This window comes from Dermacentor albipictus, chromosome 6, assembly GCF_038994185.2.
Source record: "Dermacentor albipictus isolate Rhodes 1998 colony chromosome 6, USDA_Dalb.pri_finalv2, whole genome shotgun sequence".
NCBI lineage: Eukaryota > Metazoa > Arthropoda > Arachnida > Ixodida > Ixodidae > Dermacentor > Dermacentor albipictus.
Genome location: NC_091826.1, coordinates 43,871,464 through 43,894,681, shown reverse-complemented (window position 1 = coordinate 43,894,681; position 23,218 = coordinate 43,871,464). Strand labels below are relative to the sequence as shown.

Here is a 23,218-nt window from a genome sequence, read left to right as displayed (position 1 = left end):
CAAACACACAAACACGCACACACAAACACGCACACACACAAACACACACACGCACACACGCACACACAAACACACACACACAAACACACAAACACACACACAAACACACAAACACACAAACACACAAACACACACACACAAAACGTCGTAAGTTTTAACCCTCCTTCAGCACACTAAATTTCCAGGTTTGCAGTGGGGCATTACCACGGCGAAAAGTGCCGAAAGCCAGGGGGGATATACTAGTCGAGATGCAATGAAATTAGGAAGGCCCACTAAGCTTCAAGAAAGACACTCCTTCACCAGGTCAGCAATTGACCTCCCCGGTGTAGCCACTGCTTCCCTCATCACGCCTGCAATTAACCCATGGCCCTCAATGCCCGCGGCTGCGCAGCACCTGACGAAAGCAGTGGTCAGACCTGTGACGCGGCAGAGGCTGCTGAGGATCTCTGGACCCGGACTGGCCACCACTGGAAAGTGAGCCTGGAAACGTTCAACACACGAATCCTCTCGAGTGAAACCAGCTTAGCAGGATTATGAAGAATTATCAGGCATTACATGGGATGCGGTTTGTCTTAGTGAGGTTAGAATTGGTGAGCCTTTTGAAAATGTCGAGTGTACCTAGCCGCTTTCACGACCGCCTGCTCACGTACTTACGTGCGGCTAGGAACAACGATGTTAGAACCATTTGGAAATATTGCTGCACATTTCTACCTGCCCTGTTATGTCGTGCGCCGTTAGCTTAGCACTGATTTGTAGCATGAATTAATTACAGCTTTGACCTTCCAGTGCACATAAGTCATGGCCGAAGGCGCGGCCCTCGATTTTGTGCGTGACTTGTCATCGTGATCATTTATTGCAGGGCTGTCCCCCTATGCGATGTGCGTAAACCATGTTTGACTCATCACACGCTCTATGTAACAGACGCTTTTGACGTAACTAATTAGCAGGCATAACACTGCTAATTAGGCATGAAGTGCGACTGGAGCGGCTAGACGCACTAGTATGGCTGTCTCCCCGTGCGTACTTGACTCGTGATTTCTTTTGGGTGACCGAGGTGGACCGCACCGCCATACTTTTCTTTCGTACTCGTTTTAAGTGCTGTTCAAATTTGTTGAATATATAGAGTGTATCTAGACACGTTCAACGATCGCGCGCTTACGTGCTTACGTGTGGTTCGGAACCACGATGTTAGAACCATTTGGAAATTGTGCTACGCATTGCTATCTACCGCGTTTAGTCGTGATCCGTTAGATTTGCACGGCTTTGTAGCATACATTAATTACAGCTTTGACCTTCCAGTCCACATGGCTCACGGCTGATGGTTCGGCCCTCCATGTTGGGCATGACTTGTTCTCGTGATCAGTTATTGCACGGCTATCCTCCTGCACGATGTGTGGAAGCCATGTTTGACTGATTACACCCTCTAGGTAACATACGCTTTTGACGTAGCTAATTAAGAGGTGTAACACTGCTAATTAGATATGGAGTGTGACTGGAGCGGCTAGACGCGCTGGTATGGCTGTGTTACCGTGCATACGGGGCTCATGATTTTTCGGGTGAGTGAGGTGAACCGCACCACCATACTTTTCTTTCGTATTCGTTTTAGGTGCTGTTCAAGCTTGTTAAAAATGCAGAGTGTATCTAGACACTTTCACGGTTGCCTGCTTGTCACGTTTGGAACCACGATGTTAGAACCATTTGGAAATAGTTCTACACATTGCTACCTACGGCGTTAATTCGTGCTCCATTAGATTTGCACTGCTATGTAGCATAAATTACTTACAGCTTTGACCTTCCAGTCAACATAACTCACGGCCGATGAGTCGGCCATCGATACTGTGCATGACTTGTTCTCGTGATCAGTTATCGGACGGCTGTCCCCCTGCGCGATGTGTGGAGACCATGTATGACTGATCACGCCCTCTAGGTAAGAGACGCTCATGACGTACCTAATTAAGAGGCGTAACAGTGCTGATTAGATATAAAGTGCGACTGGAGTGGTTAGACGCGCTATTATGGCTGTGTGCCCGTCTGTACGTGGCTCGTGATTTTTCGGGTGAGCGAGGTGAACCGCACCACCATATTTTTCTTTCGCACTCGTTTTAATTGCTGTTCAACCTTGTTGAAAATGTGGAGTGCATCTAGACACTTTCACCGTCGCCTACTTACGTGCTTACGTGCGGTTCGGAACCACGATGTTAGAACCATTTGGAAATAGCGCTACACGTTGTTACCTGCCACGTTAAGTCGTGCTCCGTTAGCTTTGTACCGCTTTGTAGCATACGCTAATTACAGCTTTGACGTTCCAGCCCATATGGACAGTCGATGGCCCGGCTCTCGATGTAGTGGATGACTTGTTCCGGTACTCATTCACTGCACGGCTGTCCCCCTGCGCGCAATGTACAAATTATATTTGACTGATGATTCTGGGTAGCTCAAGTAAGTTTTTATGCATTTAGGACCGCCTGGGAAGGTCTTCTGCGCCATAAGTTGACTTCGCCACGTAGAGGGTTACTGACTAAGCTAGCTTGGTTGGTCGATTCGTATAGTCAGAAGTTTAAATCCTCAAACGTTTTTTAAATTTCAGAGTATAAGTGTTCCTTGCAGCTAAGTGACTGAAGTGGTGGAGTGAAGCAGAGGTAGAACATCGCGCTCTAATCAGAAGGTTATAAGTTCGAACCCTCTTCCAGCACACCACACCTCCAGGCCTGGAGTGGCGCCTGACAGAGGAAAAAAATGGCGAGAGCCAGTGGGGCTATACTAGTCGAGGTGCAACCAAATTAGGAAGGCCCGCTGAGCTTCAGCGGAACACACCCCTCACCAGAACAGGAATTGGCCTCCCTCGTGCAGCATGCAGCCACCACCTCCCACATGGCTCCCGCAATTAACCCATGACCCTCAGTCCCCCGCAGCTGCGGAGCACCTGTCCAAGGCAGCGGTCAGACCAGCAAAATCGAAGTGGGTGCTAAGAGCTTGTGGGCCCGCGCAGGCAAAACTGGAAACTTAACCTGGCAGTGTTCTACAGATGAACCGTCTCGAGTGAAGCTAGCTTGACAGGGCTTCTTCAGGAACTATCGGGCACTGTGTGGGACAACATTGGCTCTAGTGAAGTTAGAAGAACTGGTGAGGCTTATACAGTGCTGACTAGTGGCCATGCCCTCTACTACCAAAGACTCCCAAATCAGAGGCAATACGGAATGGGTTGCTAATTAATAAGGACATAGTGGGACACAGTGATGAACTGTACAGCATTAATGAAAGGGTTGCAGTAGTTGTAATAAAGCTAAATAGGGAGGCGTCGAGTAAAGGTAGTACATGTCTATGCTCGAACCTCCAGCGACGTTGATGAAGTGCCACAGCTTTATGAAGATGTTAAATTAACGGTGGTAAAAGTGAGATCTCAGTATGCTGTAGTCAAGGGCGACTTCAATGTAAAAGTGGGGAAAACCCAGACTGTTGAACAAGCAATTGTCAACTACGGCATGAATTCTAGGAACACTTGAGGAGATATGTTGGTAGAATTCGAGGAAAGCAATGAGCTCTGAATAATGAATACCTTCCTCAGGAAGCGTAGCAACAAGAAGTGGGGCTGGAAAAGCCTTAATGGAAAACAAGCAATGAAATAGATCTCCCACTTTCTGCTGATCCCTGCATAGTGCAGGATCTAGAAGTGCTAGCTAGGGTGAAGTGCAGTGATCATAGGTTAGTGAGGTCTAGGATTCTACAGTAATAAAAGGTGAAAAACAACAAATTAGTGCAAACAAGTTACAAATAGCACATACAGGTTCAAATGGAAAACGTGATCACAATATGATGTGTACCGTTTAGAACCGACAGACTGACCACATCCCTAGTGTTTAAACCACGTCGTCTAGTTGGGAACAAAAAATTGGAAATGCGACAGTGTTAGTAATGGATGCGTCCAGGCAGTTCCATTCTCGTGTTACTTGCAGGAAGGAACAGTGCTTAAAAGTCTCACTGTGATATGAAAACTCAGTGTGTACGCATGCTGGTTCCTGAATGCATGTTGCTGTGTCAGTGAAACATACTTTGAAATGTCGATCGTAAATCCGTTATGATGTAGCTGATAGAGAAATTTCAGTTGGGAGCACTTTGCCTTTGTTGATAGTGTTTCAAGCCCGGAGATTGTAGCTTGTTGACTTTGGGAGTCAGTTTGTTTATACTTATTTCGAATTGACCTGAGTGCTTTACGCTGTATTCTTTCAAGTCGCGAAATGTTAGTTACATATTGAGTAAACCAAACTGTGTTAGCATATTCTAGTACACGTCTAATGAATGTTTTATAAGCCAAAAGTCCAGTTTGTGCTGGGGCAAGACGAATACACGTCTTAAGAAAAAACAATTTCCGCAATGCTGTTAAAGTGATCTTATCGATGGGTTCGCCCCATCTAAGATAATTTGTTGATGTAACACCTACGTATTTATGTTTGGTAACAAACGCCAGCGGTTTCCTATTGATTGCGTACACAAACGTTGATCGTTGTTTTCTTCTGGTAACTGAAATTGCTACAGATTTGTTTTTGTAGACATCTGCCAGCTATTACACCAAGAAGCAATTTTATCTAATGATCTGTTAGGTATGGCATGGTCTTGATGGTGGTTGATTTCTTTGTAATTTATATAATCGTCAGCAAAGAGTTTAGTGTTACAGTTGATATCTCCGGTAATTTCAATAACAAAGATGAGCAACAACAAGGGCCGAAGGACAGAGCCCTGAGGAAAACCAGGCGTGACTGGCACAGTTTTGGATGGGACGTGATGTTATAAAACGAGTTGCTAAAGTTTCAGTAAGAAATCTTCTATCCAAGCCAAAATTTGTCCATCACCAATGAAACCCCGAAGTTTTGCGATTAGTTTGGAATGACACACGCAGTCGAAGGCTTTAGCGATGTCAAGTAATATGATGTCACTTTGTCTTTTATTGTCAATACTTAGAGCTAGGTCATGCACAACTTCTGTTAATTGGCTGAACCATGGTGAAATCCATGCTGGTGAGGTGATGAAAAGTTATTGGGCCCTGAAACTTAGTTAGATACTTTGAAATTATATGTTCCAGTATTTTATGCGTGGTGCTAGTAAGTGATATCGCCCTGTAATTTGAAACTAAGGAAGTGCTGCCTGATTTATGAATCGGTAACACCTTGGCGATTTTCAAATCTCCTATAGAGTAGACCTAAGAGTAGACGATAGAGTAGACGCACTTGCTGCAAGTTTCAGCGTATCGTTTTGAAAATACATTTGGAATTTCGTCGGGGCCACTCGCTTTCTTACTGTTTAGACATGCTAGAATATTAAAAATACCAGAGTCTGAAATGATCAGGGAATCTATTTCTGGAGCATTGCATGCATAGTTATATTTTGGGTATGACGTAGTTATCTACAGTGAAAGCCGAACGAAAGAAATTAAGCGCATATGTTTTCCTAACCTATTCTTCAGCTGGAAGATGGGAGGCATCGTTTCTGTTGATGCTAAAATGTTTCCGGAACCGATGTGGGTTGTTCTTATGGAAATTAGGAAGCGTAACCTGAAAGTGTTGTTTGACCTTTTATGTTTTTTGCTTGAGGTCTGAACTAGCCTGCGCTAGTCTCGCTATATTAAGTACGGTTACACCTCTGGATTTATTATTCTGTCTAAGCCATTTAACGCGACGTTTTGCTTAATGACGTCACGAGCAATCCAAGGATTTTTGTTCGAGCGTGCTTTGAAGAAAGGGATAGAAAATGACATATGCAGTGACAATGTTTTTGAAAGTAAGCCAAAGAACATTGATATCTTTATCTGCATTTGACGAAACTGCGGCAAAGTAGTTAAATTCATGTTCGAGATAGGTGAGTATGCTTGCATAATCAGCTATCTCAAACTTACGTATGGTTTTTAAGACGGTTTGATGCGTAATGGCAATTCCAAGGGGTACTACACTAATGGGAATGTCATGATCAGAGATCCCTTCGATGATTTAAGTCTGTGCCTGGTCCAGTGTAAAATTATCTCTAAGGTATACAAGATCAAGTATATTTTGCGATGTATCCTGAATACGGCTTGGACGAGATACTGTTTGACGAAGGTTGAAGTTCAACATCAAATCAGCGATAAGTTGCGGAGGATGAGAGGTGCACGTTAGTCCAATCCATTTCAAGTTGATTAAGATGACCTACAAGTATCACTAGAGAATTACGGCTGCGAATGTGGCGCTGCATGCACTCTTCAACAATATTTATGCACTCGTGTCCTGTAGAAGGGCTTCGATACGACACACACAGCCTTAGAAAATATGAGCACCATTGGTTCTTAGTTTCGAATATATGGCCTCAGCACCTTCTATATCTAAAAGGACGATGAAAGAAAGGTGCTGTTTTATTAGCAAAGCTACGACACCATCACGTGTCTGCCGATCTTTCCGTATTATCGAATAGTTTTGTGGACCGATGTCATCATTCGCGATATCTCTCGACACCCCCATTTCGGTGATCCTTACTACATCGGGTTCATGTTCTAGTAAAAATTTCTCAAGCTGATCAACTTTGTTAAGGATACTTGAGGCATTCGTTTAATATCGTTATATTTTTGATTGTGCCTTGAGGTGGGTGCCCTGCGACGGGGGCTTGCTCAGGTCGTCGTTTTTTTTAATGGCACCATATAATTTTTTCGTCGTCCCGCACAAATATGCAGCTATTGATGTAGAGTTTATCACGTGCTAGTGATGCCTTCTCACGCGTATCGCTGTGTGACTTTGATTTTCCCCACAGCTTATTCCGCAGTTCTCGTATTTTTAGGGAAAAATCTTCGCCATCCGAGTAGTCCGTTTCCTTTACCTTGTAACAGTTCTTTAGTATCGCTGTTTGCTGTTTTGTATCCAGAAGCTTGAAAATGAGCAGCCATATTTTAACTGGTTCCAGTCTACCTAAACCGTGAATTCGCTTATGAGCAGCCGAGTCTAATTTGAAGGCGTTCTGTATTATTTCTTTATTGACAGTGCTTTCAAGGAAGTCGTTTGTTTCACCGTCCTGTTCAGGTAAGCCGTATATGATCAGGTTGGACCATCCACTGCGGTTGTCAAGGTCATATATCTTTTTTTTCTAGCTTATAGATTACACAGTCCATGTCAGCTGACTGCTTATGGAAAGAGCAACAGACTCTTCGAGTCGTGTTAGCACGTAACGTTTTTTTTATTATTGATCAACTTGTTCTTCTTGATTTCCTTAATAGCTGAGGCTATTTCCTTGAGTTGCTTGGCTATTTGAGCTATATCAGGTCCCGCATTAGTTTGAATATCACCTTCCAGCAGCGATAGCTTTCTCAAACATGACGTCACGCAAAACATGTAGCTCAGAAGCTGTGGGTACGGCAGCACTATCAAACATGGGTCACATGAACGAAAACATTGTCCGTATTGTTTCCCCACCTGCTCGATGAAAGAAAACGGATTCTTAGCGAACCGCATCCTCGCAGTGCCGCCGTGCCCGGTATATATATATATATATAAATATATATATATATATATATATATATATATATATATATATATATATATATATATATATATATATATATATATATATATATATATATATATATATATATATATATATCACGGAGAAGAAATTAAAGGTAGCCGAGGTGCCCGATTTTTATTATTCTTATTATGACAGGGAAACAATAATGACACCCAGGACAGCATAAAGGGAGTTCCGTGCAATTATTAATTGAATTAGAGGAACAATAAATATATGGAAATGAAAGGGGACAAAAAACCAACTGGCCGTAGGTGGGATAGGAACCCACGTGTTCGCATTACGCATGCGATGATCATTCCGCCTGAGCTACCGCGGGGCCGTTTTCCTATCCACTTTCTGGGGTACTCATGTTTATCCACCACAATTGACCCCGAAAGTGTTAACCAGTGCCTTGAGTGATGGTGCTAGCTAACACTCCCAGTGTGTTTTTCTAGTAGATACACATAAATGAACATTAGAATCATGATCGACACGTGCGGACCGCCTGAATATTCTTGTTGGTGTTGGCGCAACTAAAATGTACGTGCGGTTCTGGCCTTTTTGTCAGAGCAACAACATGCTGCTATGGGGAGCCGAGGTTTCGAATTCCGTCACCAGAAGCGTTTAATCTTTTTGTGAATGCGAGTGTTCTTGGCGAGAAGCCGACCAGCGAGCGACCAACCGACCGACCCAGTCGAAACCATGGTACGGAAGGAAAAGAAAAGCTTTGGCTTAATATTGGGCATTGGATACATACGTGTGCAAATAGGCTTGCGCCAGTGTGTAGGTGTCCGAATAGACAACTTGGAGGAGCAAAAACAAGGACAGAGCAATTCACCGGCCATTGCCATACCCTCTTACGAGAAACTTGAGGGCAGCTCTATATGTGTTTTCATTTCGCGATATATTGAGGCAAAGAATTTGAGAGAGGCATGTAGCAGAGTCGGCGATCGTCGAAAATCTTACCTGCGGGTCAAGCGCGTCGGCTTTTGTACATGACTCTTCGAGGGTACAAGGGTAATTGCTGGTGCCTCGTGGCTTCCAGAAAGTACTACACAATTCGCGTCGCGCGTGCAGTCAGATCATACAACAATCGCAAACCATAGCAATCGAAACAAGCACGAACCAGATAAAAACTAAGCAAATCAAACGAGCGCGAGTGAGAGCTGACGCGAGCAGATGATAGTACGAAACGAGCGGCCCGGCTGAGACCTGATAGGAGTACGCATCGAACAGTCGGGCGGATCCGCATGACACCCGTTCCTAGCAAGCACGCTACTGAAGGGGCCGCTCTCATTGGTTTCCGCTGTTCGCGGCCAGAGTCCTTCATCTCCCGCTTCGCGTTCGTTCTTTCATGTTTCGCTGTGCTCGCTCGTTCGGTAACGCCACCGACGCTCGCCCAAGGAGCGGGCACCTAACAGCTGTGCGTGAAAAAGGAGTGAAAAAATGGCTGTGGCTTAGCTAAGGTTAAGCCCAGGATGCGAAGCATACTAGCCTTTATTTTAGTTGTTGAACCACTGTTTAGCCTGGTGAACTGCTGTTGCTTGGCTATATTTGGTTCGGCTAGACGAAGAAACAACTCATGCAGGCGAGCGCATGAGCTGAGACCCGGCTATGTAGCTACGCGGCCGCAAGCGAGCGCACGAGTTGAGCCTCCGCTTTTGCAGCTGTTATGACGTCATATGGTAGCTACGCGGCCGCGCGCGGCGCAGCAAGGAAGAGCGTGGTTGTGCGGCTAGTATGCTTCGAATAAAAACAGAGAGTTTAGCCAGTATAAAGTATCGGCGGGCTACACTATGCTGGGGAAAAGGTTAAGGCGAATACACGTGATAGATGGAATAAAGAAAGGAAAATAAAAAAAATGGGCACAATAACGGTATGAAACGGGCTTGAACTTTCAATGTCGGTTGCACAATTCGGAAGTCCTTGAGAACCTGAGCAGAACATTAAAGGCCTTGAGTGCCGGAACCCGTCTGGACCAGTGTCCTTGATCTTTTTCCTTCGTCACTGGGCGATCGTCCAATTTGTCAAGTGTGGTCGTGAGCACTTTTCTTGCCATACTATAATGGGGACAGGGCTGTTGGCCATTCTAATGCTGAGTATTCAGCGTTAGTGACTGGTTCGCCGAGCCCCAGCTGGCACAGAAGTGTTGCCTCAGCTTGTGGCATCGCTGCTGGAAAGAACTGAAGAGGAAGGAAATGAAGTCGGCAACAGGAATGCGAAGAAAGCTGCAAAGAAGTGCGAAAGTCGGCATCGAGATCCGCCGAGAGTGGAGAAAGAATGGAAGTGAACAGAACGGCACCATTGCGTGCAGTAGGAGCGTTTAGCTGCAGATGAGTGAAGAATTTGGCCGCGCGGTGGATCGCTACATTGTGTCAATGCTAATCGCATTAGCGTCGGCATTCATCATGAGGTGGGTTCTGCTCGAGTGTTTTGACGAAGACATGCTTTGTTCCTAGATCTGTTCTTGATCTTTAAGGAATGACAAAACAAATGTTGAATGTATTCGTTGTTGAAAGCAGAGTATGGGACATTTTATTGACAGCGTTTGATCCAAGACGCCTTTAATGAGCATCTGCATTTTTAAACCGGCGCAGGTGTTCTTAGAACGATTGTTGGTATTGCTGGGTTGATCGCTGGAGCTGTCGAGGTGCTCCGGGGAAAATGCAAAGCACAACACGTATTTCAACGTGACGGTGTCAGCCAAACATGTTTTACTGCCCCTATAGTGCCCTCATTATTACAATGCATTAGTGGTATTGAGGACACAATGAATTTATACATATGTTATTGATCTTGTTTAGGTGATCGGAAGTGTTTTTCAGGCGTTCTCTATCAAAAGCAATGCACGTGTTTTCAATGAAAATGTTTCGTCCAGTTGATTTGTAGTCACATTCAGTGGTTTGGACAATAATATACCGGGTCTTTCTAAAGGGTTCATAATATTGAATTCAACAGGTACAGCAGAAACCCCGATGGCGTTTCGTTTCAAAAGCGGGGATATGAGACGGGTATCAGCAAGGATTTGTAAGCTAGAGCTCTTTAGTGACGATAAATTTGTTTCTGTTTTTCAATGTGGCACAATAGTATGCGTTCCTGGAACGTTTATGGATACGGTATGTATTGTGTTTGCTTTTGTCGTTCTTGTCTGATGCCCATGGTGCTTTTTTTTTCTAATAAACCTTCATTTGTTGAAATAGCGCTATTGTACTTCGTATTGTTCAGTTCATTTGCGCATGTGCTGTTCTGCGCCTCACCGACCTACAAAGTGAGTGATATTACCTACTTTAAAAATATGTTTTTCGTCGCGATCATAACACCACGTATTAATTATTGCGACATTCGAGAGCACAAGACACCGAAGGTCAAGTTTTGAAGCTTCTTTTGCGTACTTAGAAAAACCTATCTGTGTTTGCGCAACTAATGGTCGGACACTGCACAAAACGCAAGCATCTTTGAGTACGCAAAACATTTACGACTTTGGAACGGCACCCTAAAGTAGGTGGACCCCTTCACTACATCTCCGGGTCCACTCGAATGCCTTCATTTCTGATTTAATGACGCCACAGACAAAATCACGCCGACCATAGACATGACGAACGCAAGAGCCTACTCTGAACTCAAGCTTTGATAAAAAACACCGACAGAATGTAAAGATAGTCGTACGTGGTCACATGAAGCTGCATGTGTTACCCAAATAAAGTGAAACTGATTTTCTGTTCATCGTCCGTATGTGTGCAACTCACCTAAGCATAAATTATGCACCACTACAAGAAATGTGGCTCCATCGTGTGTTACCTCAGCCTTGTTGTTAGCTATAGGCACAATGAACAGACAACATTGGAGATCACCGAGGCTTGACTTATTAACAATAAAGAGAAATGCATCAGTCATATGTCCAATCTATCACACAATAAAGATTGTCTGTTTTGAAATAAACACGTCACCTCCATAACGACGCGTTCGAATATGTTCTGTCTAGTTTTGATTAAAAGTTGACCAGAGAATCGGAGCTTGTTTCAGCGTGTCTGCCGTTCCATATCTTATATATTGATGTGGTGTCATTTCAACAGGAAACTCATAGTTTTTGTCGTGAGGGCGAATCGGTGAGTGCTATAGCAACATGTTAGAATATTACACCTAGTGTAAGACTCGTAGCTGTAGTGGCAGTCTGAATTGAAGCAAACGTACACCTCTAAGTAAAAACTAGACGTCTTAGAAGTCCTCGGCTTGAACCTTGCCATCGGACAATTTAGCTTGTGCTCTATTAAAGCCAATGTTTTTCCAAGCGCGAATAAATCCGCATCCACTTTTTCGTATCGAGTTCGTTTCAAACGTTTTTCTTGGCCGATCCTCACTATACATTTGCTCAGTGTCGACAAATGAAAACATGCAAGCCGTTACGTAGTGAAGGACAAAGCGTTAAGTGAACGCAAATATATATTCGAAGAAAGCGTCATTCCAAGCTTACCACTATTTGTACATCTGCCATATACTTTGTATCGTAGTCATAAAAATGTTTCCTCGAGCACCCGATTCAATCATTTTAAAGCAGAGTATTTCCTGTGGAACATACGGGTGCTGATTGATATATATTTTTTACCAAGCACGCATGGAATGCGGATAGAGTAAGAGCTAATGCTTACTGAATGAGTAACAAGAGTTATTTTGTTCCTGCAGTTATCATTGGCCTCAAGATGCAGCGAAACCACGACCATTTGATTTTGATATTGGTAAGGATTTGTTAAAAATATTTTTTTTTTCTGTACTGCAATTCTCAGCCTATGTCGTGTCATTCGGTCGGTCATCATTATCAAAGACCTGCCCGCACGCGAAAGACGCGCAAGACACACGCAAGGGAGCCGACGCGCAAGGCACACGGTTTTTTGTCAACCTCGGCTGATTTCCAGGCGCTATGATGCGTGCACATGCAGCGTTCACTCAATCCCGCTTTCCTCTTTCTGTTCCCCCTTTTCCTCCCCGAATGTAGGGTAGCAAACCGGACGCTCGTCTGGCTGAACTTCCTGCTTTTCCTCTCTTTGCTCTCTCTCTCTCGGCTGATTAGGTTGTAACGGCGAGCCATGATCAGTCAGTGGCAATTTACAAAGTAGCAAGCAACGGTTGAGCAGAAGGATTTCGCTGTTCGCACGACGCGTCAGTGCGGCCTGCCGCGGTTTAGTGTAGAGCTACAGCCGTGCTTTGCCAAGTGTGACGAGATAATCGTGCGCAGCACTCAGTGCCGACACCCAGAGAAGCTGTTCGCGCACAAGACGGCCTGAACGACTTTCGGTTAACGGTATTCAACTTAGTGAACGGTTTTCCATCCCCAGGGCACCTTCGCAGCCACCTGAGCAATCTTCGGCGGCGTGGCCGAGTGTAGCGAAGAGAAAGACGCACTTGGGGTCACGCGCTCGGACTACGGGCGCGCGTACAGGGAAGCCGACGAAGCAGAGAGAAATAAAATGACTTGCCCAAGGAACGGGTGTTGTGCCTATCTTGTGTCTTACAATCTATCTATCTATCTATCTATCTATCTATCTATCTATCTATCTATCTATCTATCTATCTATCTATCTATCTATCTATCTATCTATCTATCTATCTATCTATCTATCTATCTATCTATCTATCTATCTATCTATCTATCTATCTATCTATCTATCTATCTATCTATCTATCTATCTATCTATCTATCTATCTATCTATCTATCTATCTATCTATCTATCTATCTATCTATCTATCTATCTATCTATCTATCTATCTATCTATCTATCTATCTATCTATCTATCTATCTATCTATCTATCTATCTATCTATCTATCTATCTATCTATCTATCTATCTATCTATCTATCTATCTATCTATCTATCTATCTATCTATCTATCTATCTATCTATCTATCTATCTATCTATCTATCTATCTATCTATCTATCTATCTATCTATCTATCTATCTATCTATCTATCTATCTATCTATCTATCTATCTATCTATCTATCTATCTATCTATCTATCTATCTATCTATCTATCTATCTATCTATCTATCTATCTATCTATCTATCTATCTATCTATCTATCTATCTATCTATCTATCTATCTATCTATCTATCTATCTATCTATCTATCTATCTATCTATCTATCTGTACATCTGCCATATACTTTGTATCGTAGTCATAAAAATGTTTCCTCGAGCACCCGATTCAATCATTTTATATATATATATATATATATATATATATATATATATATATATATATACACTGAATATATTTCCAGCAGGCGAAAGATTGTTGTTTGAGCTGTTTTTCTGAGTACGCGTGCTTTGCATTCCAGGTGCTGTGGATCGCTATGCAAGGTATGTAGTGAAAGTTCTCAGCCCGGCGCAAAACTGAATTTTCATGAGCTAATCGCAAATCGTTATTATGTGCACCCGCGTTGTCGAAAGCCCAACAATGTTTTGTTGGTGACCACGAAAGGGTTGGTGAATATGAGAATAACTTGCACGTTTATAAGGATAACGTATCTAGTGCAACATCAGAATCAAGCATAAACAGGCCTATCTACACAGTTTGCGCAGCTAACAGCATGGCTTTGCGTTCACTCAGTTTGGTACTCGTCCGGTTCGATTTTCTACTTGTTCACACAAAAGTTGAAGAAAACGTAACTTAACTCCTTCGCCTAACTTTCTTTGAAGCACACCAGTCAGAACAACTCTTTTCCTTAAAATACATCGCTAACTGATGCTTTTACAGCAACGGGAACAGTAGTGAACCAACTTAATTTTTTAAATAATCACTGGCCGCGACTACGCACACCTCAGATTGTGTTTGTACAGGCACAGCTAAAACCGTTCAATGTCAAAATTCAACATCTTCAACCAGCAGGTCAATCCAAGATACGTCTTCAGACAGAATTTGACGATATTTTCCCCTGAAATGCTAAACTAATGCCATACCAGTACTTAAATTACAAATTAGTGCATTAACTTTCTCGCTGTGAAACCAGCAATATAACAGCCACTGATGCTTCACTGTCTGAAGAGAAGGCTGGCGTAGGCATTTTCTCTCCTTCCCTCTGGTGGTACTTTTCTATGCGCCTTCCGGATTACAAGCTTATTTTCATGGCGGAGTTATTGGCTATTGTTCTAGCGCTGCGCAAAGGTTTCGGTAATCAATCGTCAGCTGTCGTAGTTACAGATTCTTTTTCCGTATGTTCGTCGCTTTCCACGGCAACGAATACAGCCATATTAAGCATGTTTGAAACTTTAGTTGCTATAACTAAAGTTGCTATTTGTTGTAAAGTTGTTAGTTATAGCAACTAACTAAGTTTAGTTGCTATAACTAAGATGCTAACATTATAAAAATTTAATTTGCTGTGGCTTCCTGGCCACCGCACTTTATGCTTAAATGAAATGACATATGTATTAGCCAAAACGTCTTTAAGTGGAACTTTCATTTCTGTATTACCGGATCCACCTTACATCACTGCATCGAGATTAAGAAAATTTTGTTTGCAAAATGAGTTAAGTAAATTATCGCTAATACCATCTCCAGGCTTTCAGCATTTCGGTTTTTGCTGGAATAAACAGTGGGGTCTTTCTCGGCAAATGAAAGTTGCATACACCAGGCTACGCTGTCACATACCGCAATTGAATTTTTATTTACATGGAGCTAGTCTCTATGCCATAATTGTAAGAAAATCGAATCAATAGGCCACTACTATTTATCATGTAGACGATATTCCCACCAGAGAAAGATATTACTCGAAGCTCTACTCTGCAAAATTGGATTAAGATTGAGTATACTAGAATTATTATCATATGGGGCCTCGACACAGGCTATCATCACAGAAATGTTCCGTAGTATTCGATTATTTAGGTGAAACAAATCAATTGGCCGCTAATTATTTTATATCTATTCTTGATATCATATCTGCATTCACTTCACTTAAATTGGTTTCTCTAAATTCTTTAGTAACATTAATTTCTTCTTGCATGTAGCGTCTTTTAAGATTCACCTTAAATTTGGCCCGACTGCTCGCTCGCATACTAGCCTAGTCATTGCATTATTTCGTTTTTTTGCATTTCTTTTACTTTGCGTTTATAGTCTTCAAATAAGAATTTGCTTTAGCTACCTCCTGCCGCCCGATCCTTGGCATATCCCCCTTAGTGGGTGCGAGCCATGACAGAAGTTCAGCATCATCATCAGCACCACCACCATCATCATCACCACCACCACCACCATCATCATCATCATCATCATCATCATCATCATCATGATGATTCCGCCTGATTGAGCGGGCTCGGCTGAAAATATAATTTTTGGACAGCAGGCATCAGCGTGTGTCTGGCTTTTATTCACTGATAAATTGGTGACGCCGGAGTTCACGTCATTGCTCTGAGCTCCGGGTGCCTCAGCTGAAGCTTCGCTGGGCCTAACACCGCAAGTAGCTTAAGCCCCACTGTCTTTGCAGACCACAACCATCCAGTCAAGCACTTCTATCCGATCAGGTACTGCCGTCAACACCACTGCCCCCCGATCCCGAGGTCACCGCTCTCAAGCTGCCCGAGTTTCAGTCGTTGAACTGGGAACTTTGGTTCTTCACCACCGAATCTTTGTTTGGTTTCCAGCGCCTCAGTTCGTAGTTGACCATGCTCGGCCACGTCGTTGGCGCGCTTCCACTGACTACTGCTGCGATTGTTCGCGATTTTCTACGCTCCCCGTCCATCGACCTCGACCCTCTTAAGACTACGCTCATCCAGCGCACCGCTGAAACGAAGCAGCATCGATTACAACAATTTCCTACATTGAAGGGGCTCGGCGTCCGCAAACCTACCGACGTATGGCATCGCACGCAAGCCTTGACTGGAGACCTGGCTCGTTTCATTGACAGTGCACTTCGGGAAATTTCCTGCAGTGCCTTCCACCGCAGGTGTGCATGATCCTGACCGCGTTTTCATTCTCGACGTTGGAATCTCTGGCCCAGGTGGCCGACAAGATTATGGATGTCGGTTTACCCTACGGAGCCACAGTTCATCGCCCTGCTGACCCTCTGTACCACGGCTCAGCCACTGGCGACAGCTATGAGCGTCCCCTCGAAGCTAACGAGGAACTTACCTGACAAGTAGCCCGACTGACCGTGTTCACCAATTCGACTCAACATTGTTCGCGAATCTATCTCGGCCACTTGACGTCAATCACATCAAGACTACCTCTTATAAGCCGCCTGATATCCAATAGGATCATGGAACGTTTTCACCGCCAGCTGAAGGCTTCACTCATGGCTTCGACTTCTCCTCCATCATGAATCGAGCGCTATCCTTTCGTTATGCCCGGCATCCCCACCGCAGTTCGCAGTGACTCTTCCACCAGCGCCGCCGAGCTTACGTTTGGCGCCACTCTACGAGCCCCTGGCGAATTCTTCGACGGCTCGTCCACCGTACCTGCTGACCTTTCCGACTATGCCTATACGGTCTACGCAGCACTATGTGTACTGCCGTTACCCCCAAGAACAACGTTCTTCCTGGCGTGTATACGTCAACCCTGGCCTTGAGAACCGCACGCACGCCCGCCCTTGTGCTCCACGACGCTGCGCGTCAACCCTTACAGCCCCGTATTATTTATTTATTTCAAGTACCCTCATGGCCCTGCGGACATTATTCAGGGGAGTGGACAAGACATACAATAATACATTACCGTATGATAATCCGTTCAAAGTACTCAAGCGTGCACCTAAACCCTTTCGATTGCTCGTCAACGGCCGGGAAGATACCGTCTCCGTCGACCGTCTGGAGCCTGCCTAATTTGACTCTGACTCTATAGCCACTTCTGCAGTCACATTCCCTTCTGACCAGGCCAGTCCTACTAGCCGCATGCCTTTCGCACCGCCGCCATCCGCGCTTCGCCATTCGTCCAGCTCACGGCTTCCATGCTAGAACGGAAGGGGGGAGGGGGAGCTGTGGCGCACCACTACGTGTCGCAATGGTCCCGTCACAAAAGACGACGAGGACACGGCCAGCACGCTCAAGGTGCGCGAACAATGCAATCGGCGGTATCGGGCTGCTGCCTGATTGAGCGGAGTCGGCTGAAAGCATAATTTGTGGACACCAGGAATCAGCGTCTGTCTGGTTTTTCTTCAGTCTCAAGGGTGAAATGGTAAAAGCAGCATGGAAAAACAAAAACTCGGGTGAATGAAAAAAAAGTTCGTTCAATCAAATGATAGTTTGTTCAAGCGCATTTTACGAGTTCAGCATCGTCAGGAAATGCAAAGTTACATTTGGCACATTGCAGAAAATATCTGCGATGTCTTGAGGTTTATTGTTTAAATTGTGAAATTGCAACAGGCAAAATTAAATACAGAAAGAGGGCCCGAAGTAAGGCCACTGTACTGCGGCCTCTCATACTACGCGTTTTAAATTACTTCAGTTTGAGCAGACAGATCCCAAACAATAACAAGGGAGGAGTACTAAAGCGGTAACTTCTGTTTCATAAAAAAATGCAGTAGTACATCAAACAACCCTTTATCACGTTTAAAAAAAGAAATACGAGCATAAAGAATAAATGCAGTGCTTCTCCACCACATAATTTAGTATTTCAGCAGTTAAATTATTTGAGAACTTGAAGCGCTACAGTTGAAGCCTAAACTACGAAAGCAACTGAACTTAATTAATCAGTAAGTGATTATTTATTAAGTGATTAATTGATTACTAAGATCATTAGACGTATTGATTATCCGCTCTTCTGTCATAAAGTATGAGTGACAATTAGTAAATTGCTCATACTAGTATATTTTTGTGGCAGTACAGTGCAAGCATCGTTGCAAATAAATCTAGTTAGTAGCGTAAACACGTTATCATTTAAAGCTGGTGCAATTGTTTTTGTGTAATCATTATTCGCCGAAGAATATTGCACTGTCGGAAATGGCACTCAGAGACCTTTCATCGCTCAAAATAGATTATATTGCCTGGTTAGCTCAGGAAATTTTAACGTAAGAAGTAGACGTTAACATATCTGGCGAAAAGCACGGCGTTGAAATTCTGGTCAAACGTGGTGGTGCATCTCTTAAAATATAGTGTGTCACATTATTCCGTGCACTGAGGTTCCTTATTTAAGTGGTTTTCAACTGATCCGCGCTTCGGTTACTACTTCTCTTTTACTTTTTTATTACTGTGGTAAAAAAAACAACGATTTGTTTGCATACATACGTGGACACCGTGACTATAAGATGATATGAAACATTGAAACCTCAAGGAGTGCATCAAAGTACATATATTGTACTTGCGACCATATAAAACCAACTGAAAATGAAGCCTATCGAGCCCCTCAGTTCCCTTTCTTCTCTCGTTTATGCTACTTGGGGCACGAAGGTCTGCTGGGTAACTGCTGTTTTAAATGTGTCGTCTGGCTCGACATCACAATCCTACGGCTGCAGTTGTTGCTGTAACGATATGTATTTTTTTAGCATTCAGCACCTAGTTTCGCTTGAGCAATCAGGTGGGTAGCCAATGCGTTTCAAAGACCAACGCCTTGACGACTGTAAACATTGGGGCGCATTGCACCGATTGTGAAATTCGGTGCGATGGCTAGCCACTGCTGTGGCGGTGCGTTTTGAAAACAAAAACGAGCGCTACAACGCGCTAAATGGTTTAGAGGGGAGGGGAGGTGATGATGTCAAAGATTGTATTGCGTAGTTGCTTGTTAGGGTGATGTTCGATGGAAATGTATCATGGTAAATCAATTAAAACCGCCATAAACGGGAAGCTAATTCACAGGCAGTCCGTTTCCCCCATCTCGCTGTGCCTGTATTTTATCTTGCTATAAGTTAGAGTAAGATGCAAGCATTCATGATATGCTGCAGATGAAAGTTCTAATAAGTACAGAGCGCAGTGATTGAAACGCGATACTCGGACGACATGCCGGCAGGTACTTTCTTGCGCCACCGGTGGGCGCTGGTGACACTGAAAATATGAATTTTTTGTGTCACGCGAAAGCGAGAATCTTTTTGATGCATCGTGACTACATTCGGCCTCCTCTTCGATTACCTACCAATTACCGGTGGTGCAAAAAGCGCCAGCCGCCATGCTGTCCGAGTATCGCAGCTCAATCGCTGAGCACTGTACATGCCAGTAACCGAGCAACAATAAAATTGAATTATGGGGTTTTACGTGTCAAAGCCACTTTCTGATTATGAGGCACGCCGTAGTGGAGGACCCAGGAAATTCCGACCATTCGGGCTTCTTTAACATGCACCTAAATCTAAGTACACGGGTCTTTTCACATTTCGCCCCCATCGAAATGCGGCAGCCGTGGCCGGGATTCGATCCCGTGACCTCGCGCTCCGCAGCCCAACATTATAGCCACTGAACAACCACGGTGAGTAAAACAAGAATAGTAACCAAAGAAACAAGGCTAGCATCATGTTTGACTAAGCTGGGAGAAAGTGCACCACTAAGCCACTCATCTGTGCTCTACACGCTCATTTTGGCTTTCGTGCGTAGTTAAATCTGGCGCAGCTGAGCGATGGGTGGACCTGAAGAACGAGGTGGAATCCTACGTAAAGAAAATGAATGAGACGTACGGAGGTCGTGTCTCGACATGGGGTATGACTGACGATTACGCATATTGGAGAGATCATCCTCATCATACTGAAAGGTAAGTCCATTTCATGTCTGTCGTCGACTCGTTGAGGTACCAGATGTGTTTCGCGTGTAGAAGCAGCTAATTTGGTTGCTGTTATGACTATTGGCGCATTTCCTCGCGTTTGCAACATTAGATTAACCTGCTGCTGCGACCTACTTTATCACAAATAGTCCTCGATCCCCTTTGGCACGTTTAAACCCATTTTCAGTAAACACGTGTGTCGCGTATAAAATCATGTGACGATCATTTCTTAGCGAACAAAGCAACTGTGAGCACTGCGGGGAACCCAGAAATAAACGAAAGAATAACAGTAATACAAACTCCACGCATTCAGGCAATCTGTGGTACGTGAATCGTAATTCAGGCAAATCTGGCTATCCAGCATCGTTTAAGGTCTGCCAAAGCACTAACATGGATGAACACGCTTGTGTAGTGCAAGCTTTTATGTGCGTGACGTGAGCGCTGCGTGTGACACCAGCAGCAACACGATGGCGAGGACGATCACATGATGGCGGAAGGCGTCACGACTGCCCTCTCTTTTTACTCTGGCAAATAAACGTTATAACTTGTTCCGTTTACGGCCTGGGTCAATCTCGAAGGTGGTAGACACTGTCGCACAGCTTTGCCGTAACGTTGGCTGCAATGCAAGAAAGCAGTGGGAAATATGGGCAGAGTACTTTCATGTTTTTTCTTAGTTTTATAGTTTCATAGAGAGTCATCGCCCCACCCTAGAGGCGTAACCGTGCATGAGTGCGCATGTGAACACCGCTATCACCGTGGTTGCTTGTGGGGTAGCCGCGCTATTCTGGCTTTCTGCACTTCCGCAACCGCCGCTTTACTTTCACGTAACTACTTTTAACATTACATACATCAATAATTGCCTGAGCGCGTCTTCTGCCACGTAATGAGCGCCCAGGGAAAATAACATAGCCACCCATGACATGCAGCTTTGCCTAGGTCTGCCACACACACACAAAAAAAAGGATTCTTGGATTTTACGCGCCAAAACAACGACATGATCATGAGACACGCCGTAGTGGGGCACTCCGGATTACTTTTGGACACCTGGGTTCCTTTAACGTGCACCTAAATGTGAATTAGTTTGCGTTGAGATTGCAGGCAGTGATGATTTCCAAGGCGCTGAAGTGTTTCGCGCACAAACGCGTATACTTGAAAAGGTAAAACTACAACTTTCCTGTGGCGGTATGACGGCCCCCTTCCATTTCTCGCGCTGCTCCTTGACATTCGGTAAACAAAACAACGATACCTATTCAGTCGTTCCATTGTAGCCGAAATGGTAGCCCGGCACACATATTCGGCATTGGTTTCCCAACCTGCCACTTCAGCTGAACAGTCCAGAACTCGAAAAACATAGCAAGGCACGCGAGCATAGCGCACCAAAGCAATCGGCTCGTCTCGCATCGCGCTAGCGCGTCGGTGAGCGAACGATGCCCTCTGAGGCACAGTGGTGCCGCGTCGCGGCAGCTTTGAGCAGCGCATGAACCTCTGAGCAGCGTATGAACCAGAAAACATGGATGGATTGTGATATTTGGCAATGCTGAAGGTGGTACCGTACCCGGAAAATGCTAGAAAGTGGCACGATACTGTTCGTGACGCACGAAATAGAGGCAGTCGTGAGACTTTAGACCGCTTCGAAAAGTACGCATGCGCACTGGTTCTCACTCCCGTTATGCGCCCTAACACGAGCGGAAGTCTTCTCAAAGAGCTCGTTGCCGTTGTCACGAGATAAAGGTGCGTGCGAGTGCGGCCCATTTTTGTTAATAGCGAAGGTGTGTGTGGCTAGCCGTTTCACCTGTCGGTCCGTCCGTCTGTCGCCTGTATGCCGAAAACTCCTTCGGCGCAGCCCTATACGCATGCGAGGAAAGAAGAAGCGAAAGTGGCGCGCCATTGGCTGCGCCAGTAGGGACGTCATTGCTCTCCGTCGCTGCCGAGCGCGCGCGCTGCAGTTTCTCTCCGGCTACAAGATGGGTAGGCAACGCGTCATACGTACTCCTGAGGAGCAGGCAGCTTTCGGTCAGTAACACTGCAAACGAGCTCGTCTACGCCGTGCCGATACTGCAGCCCGAGCACACGAACAGCCTCGTCTAGCCGAGAGCAAGCAGCAACTGCGTACCGAGGATCCGGCAGCCTACCAAGCCGTCGTTTAATCACCCGTCGGGATTAACCCAGTGATGAACACTGGGGCCGCACGTTTCAGCTTCGCTGGTTAACCATCTGATCCGAGTGCTTGGGAGGAGATTTTTGTCGTTATCGCCTGATTTGCGTTACAGCACACATCGAGAAACAAGAGAAACGGCATGTTTTACGAGTTGAACAACGTCAGCAAGACGCAGGGTGATCTCTTGTATTAATTATTTTCCATTCAAAGCAGGCCAACTATCGCAAGCCCGGGAATTACTGGGCTCATTTGCTTATCCTCTTTGATGACCTTGATAGTGGCGTTCCTTAAGTAATCGTAAACAGTAAGTATATTGTGGTCAGCATGCAGCCATCCCCATCGTCGGATATTTAAAAAAAAATATTTTCATTGAAGAGGCCTGAAACAAGGCCGAATCTGTTTTTTGAAGAGGCTGGAAACGAGGCGAGCTAAGAACACACTTACCTACTCCGAAGTGCCTGAAATGGGCACGAAAAGAGAAACTCGGTGCCCTTCCACAAGAAGAATGACCAACAAAGCTGTGTATGTGGGCCTTTTAATGGCGAGCTGCACCTCCAGCACGGGTTGCCCGGCATTGTACTAGCTTGAGGATAGGCGCACGTATGCGGAGTACACTTAACAGCTGCTGCACCTCCGCCGCGGATCGGCCAGGTATTGCGCTATCTTCGGGATCGGCCCACGCATGGGACATCTGTAACGCCTGCTTCACCTTACCCGCGGGTCGGCCAGTTATTGCGCTATCTTCGGGATCGGCCCACGTCTGTAACGCCTGCTTCACCTCAGCCGCGGGTCGGCCAGGCATTGCACTATCTTCGAAATCGGCCCACGTATGGGGAGTCAGTAACGCCTGCTTCACCTCAGCCGCGGGTCGGCCAGGTATTGCC

The 23,218-nt window shown here is 44.9% G+C and overlaps 1 protein-coding gene across 3 annotated transcripts; it reads left to right on the top strand.

Annotated features, from left to right (window-relative positions):
• Nucleotides 1-226: 226 nt before the first annotated feature.
• Nucleotides 227-12,994, top strand: LOC135921996 (uncharacterized). 3 transcript variants are annotated; one of them, XM_065456403.1, is made up of 4 exons: nucleotides 227-474; nucleotides 6,996-7,034; nucleotides 12,196-12,248; nucleotides 12,846-12,994. In XM_065456403.1, exons 1-4 carry the CDS (start codon nucleotides 254-256, stop codon nucleotides 12,893-12,895), a joined length of 363 nt encoding a protein of 120 aa, XP_065312475.1. In that variant the 5' UTR covers nucleotides 227-253; the 3' UTR covers nucleotides 12,896-12,994. The 3 variants fall into 3 exon arrangements, 1 of the variants encoding a protein (XP_065312475.1); XR_010570689.2 differs by lacking the exon at nucleotides 6,996-7,034 and having other exon boundaries at nucleotides 251-303; nucleotides 392-474; XR_010570688.1 differs by lacking the exon at nucleotides 6,996-7,034.
• Nucleotides 12,995-23,218: the final 10,224 nt, after the last annotated feature.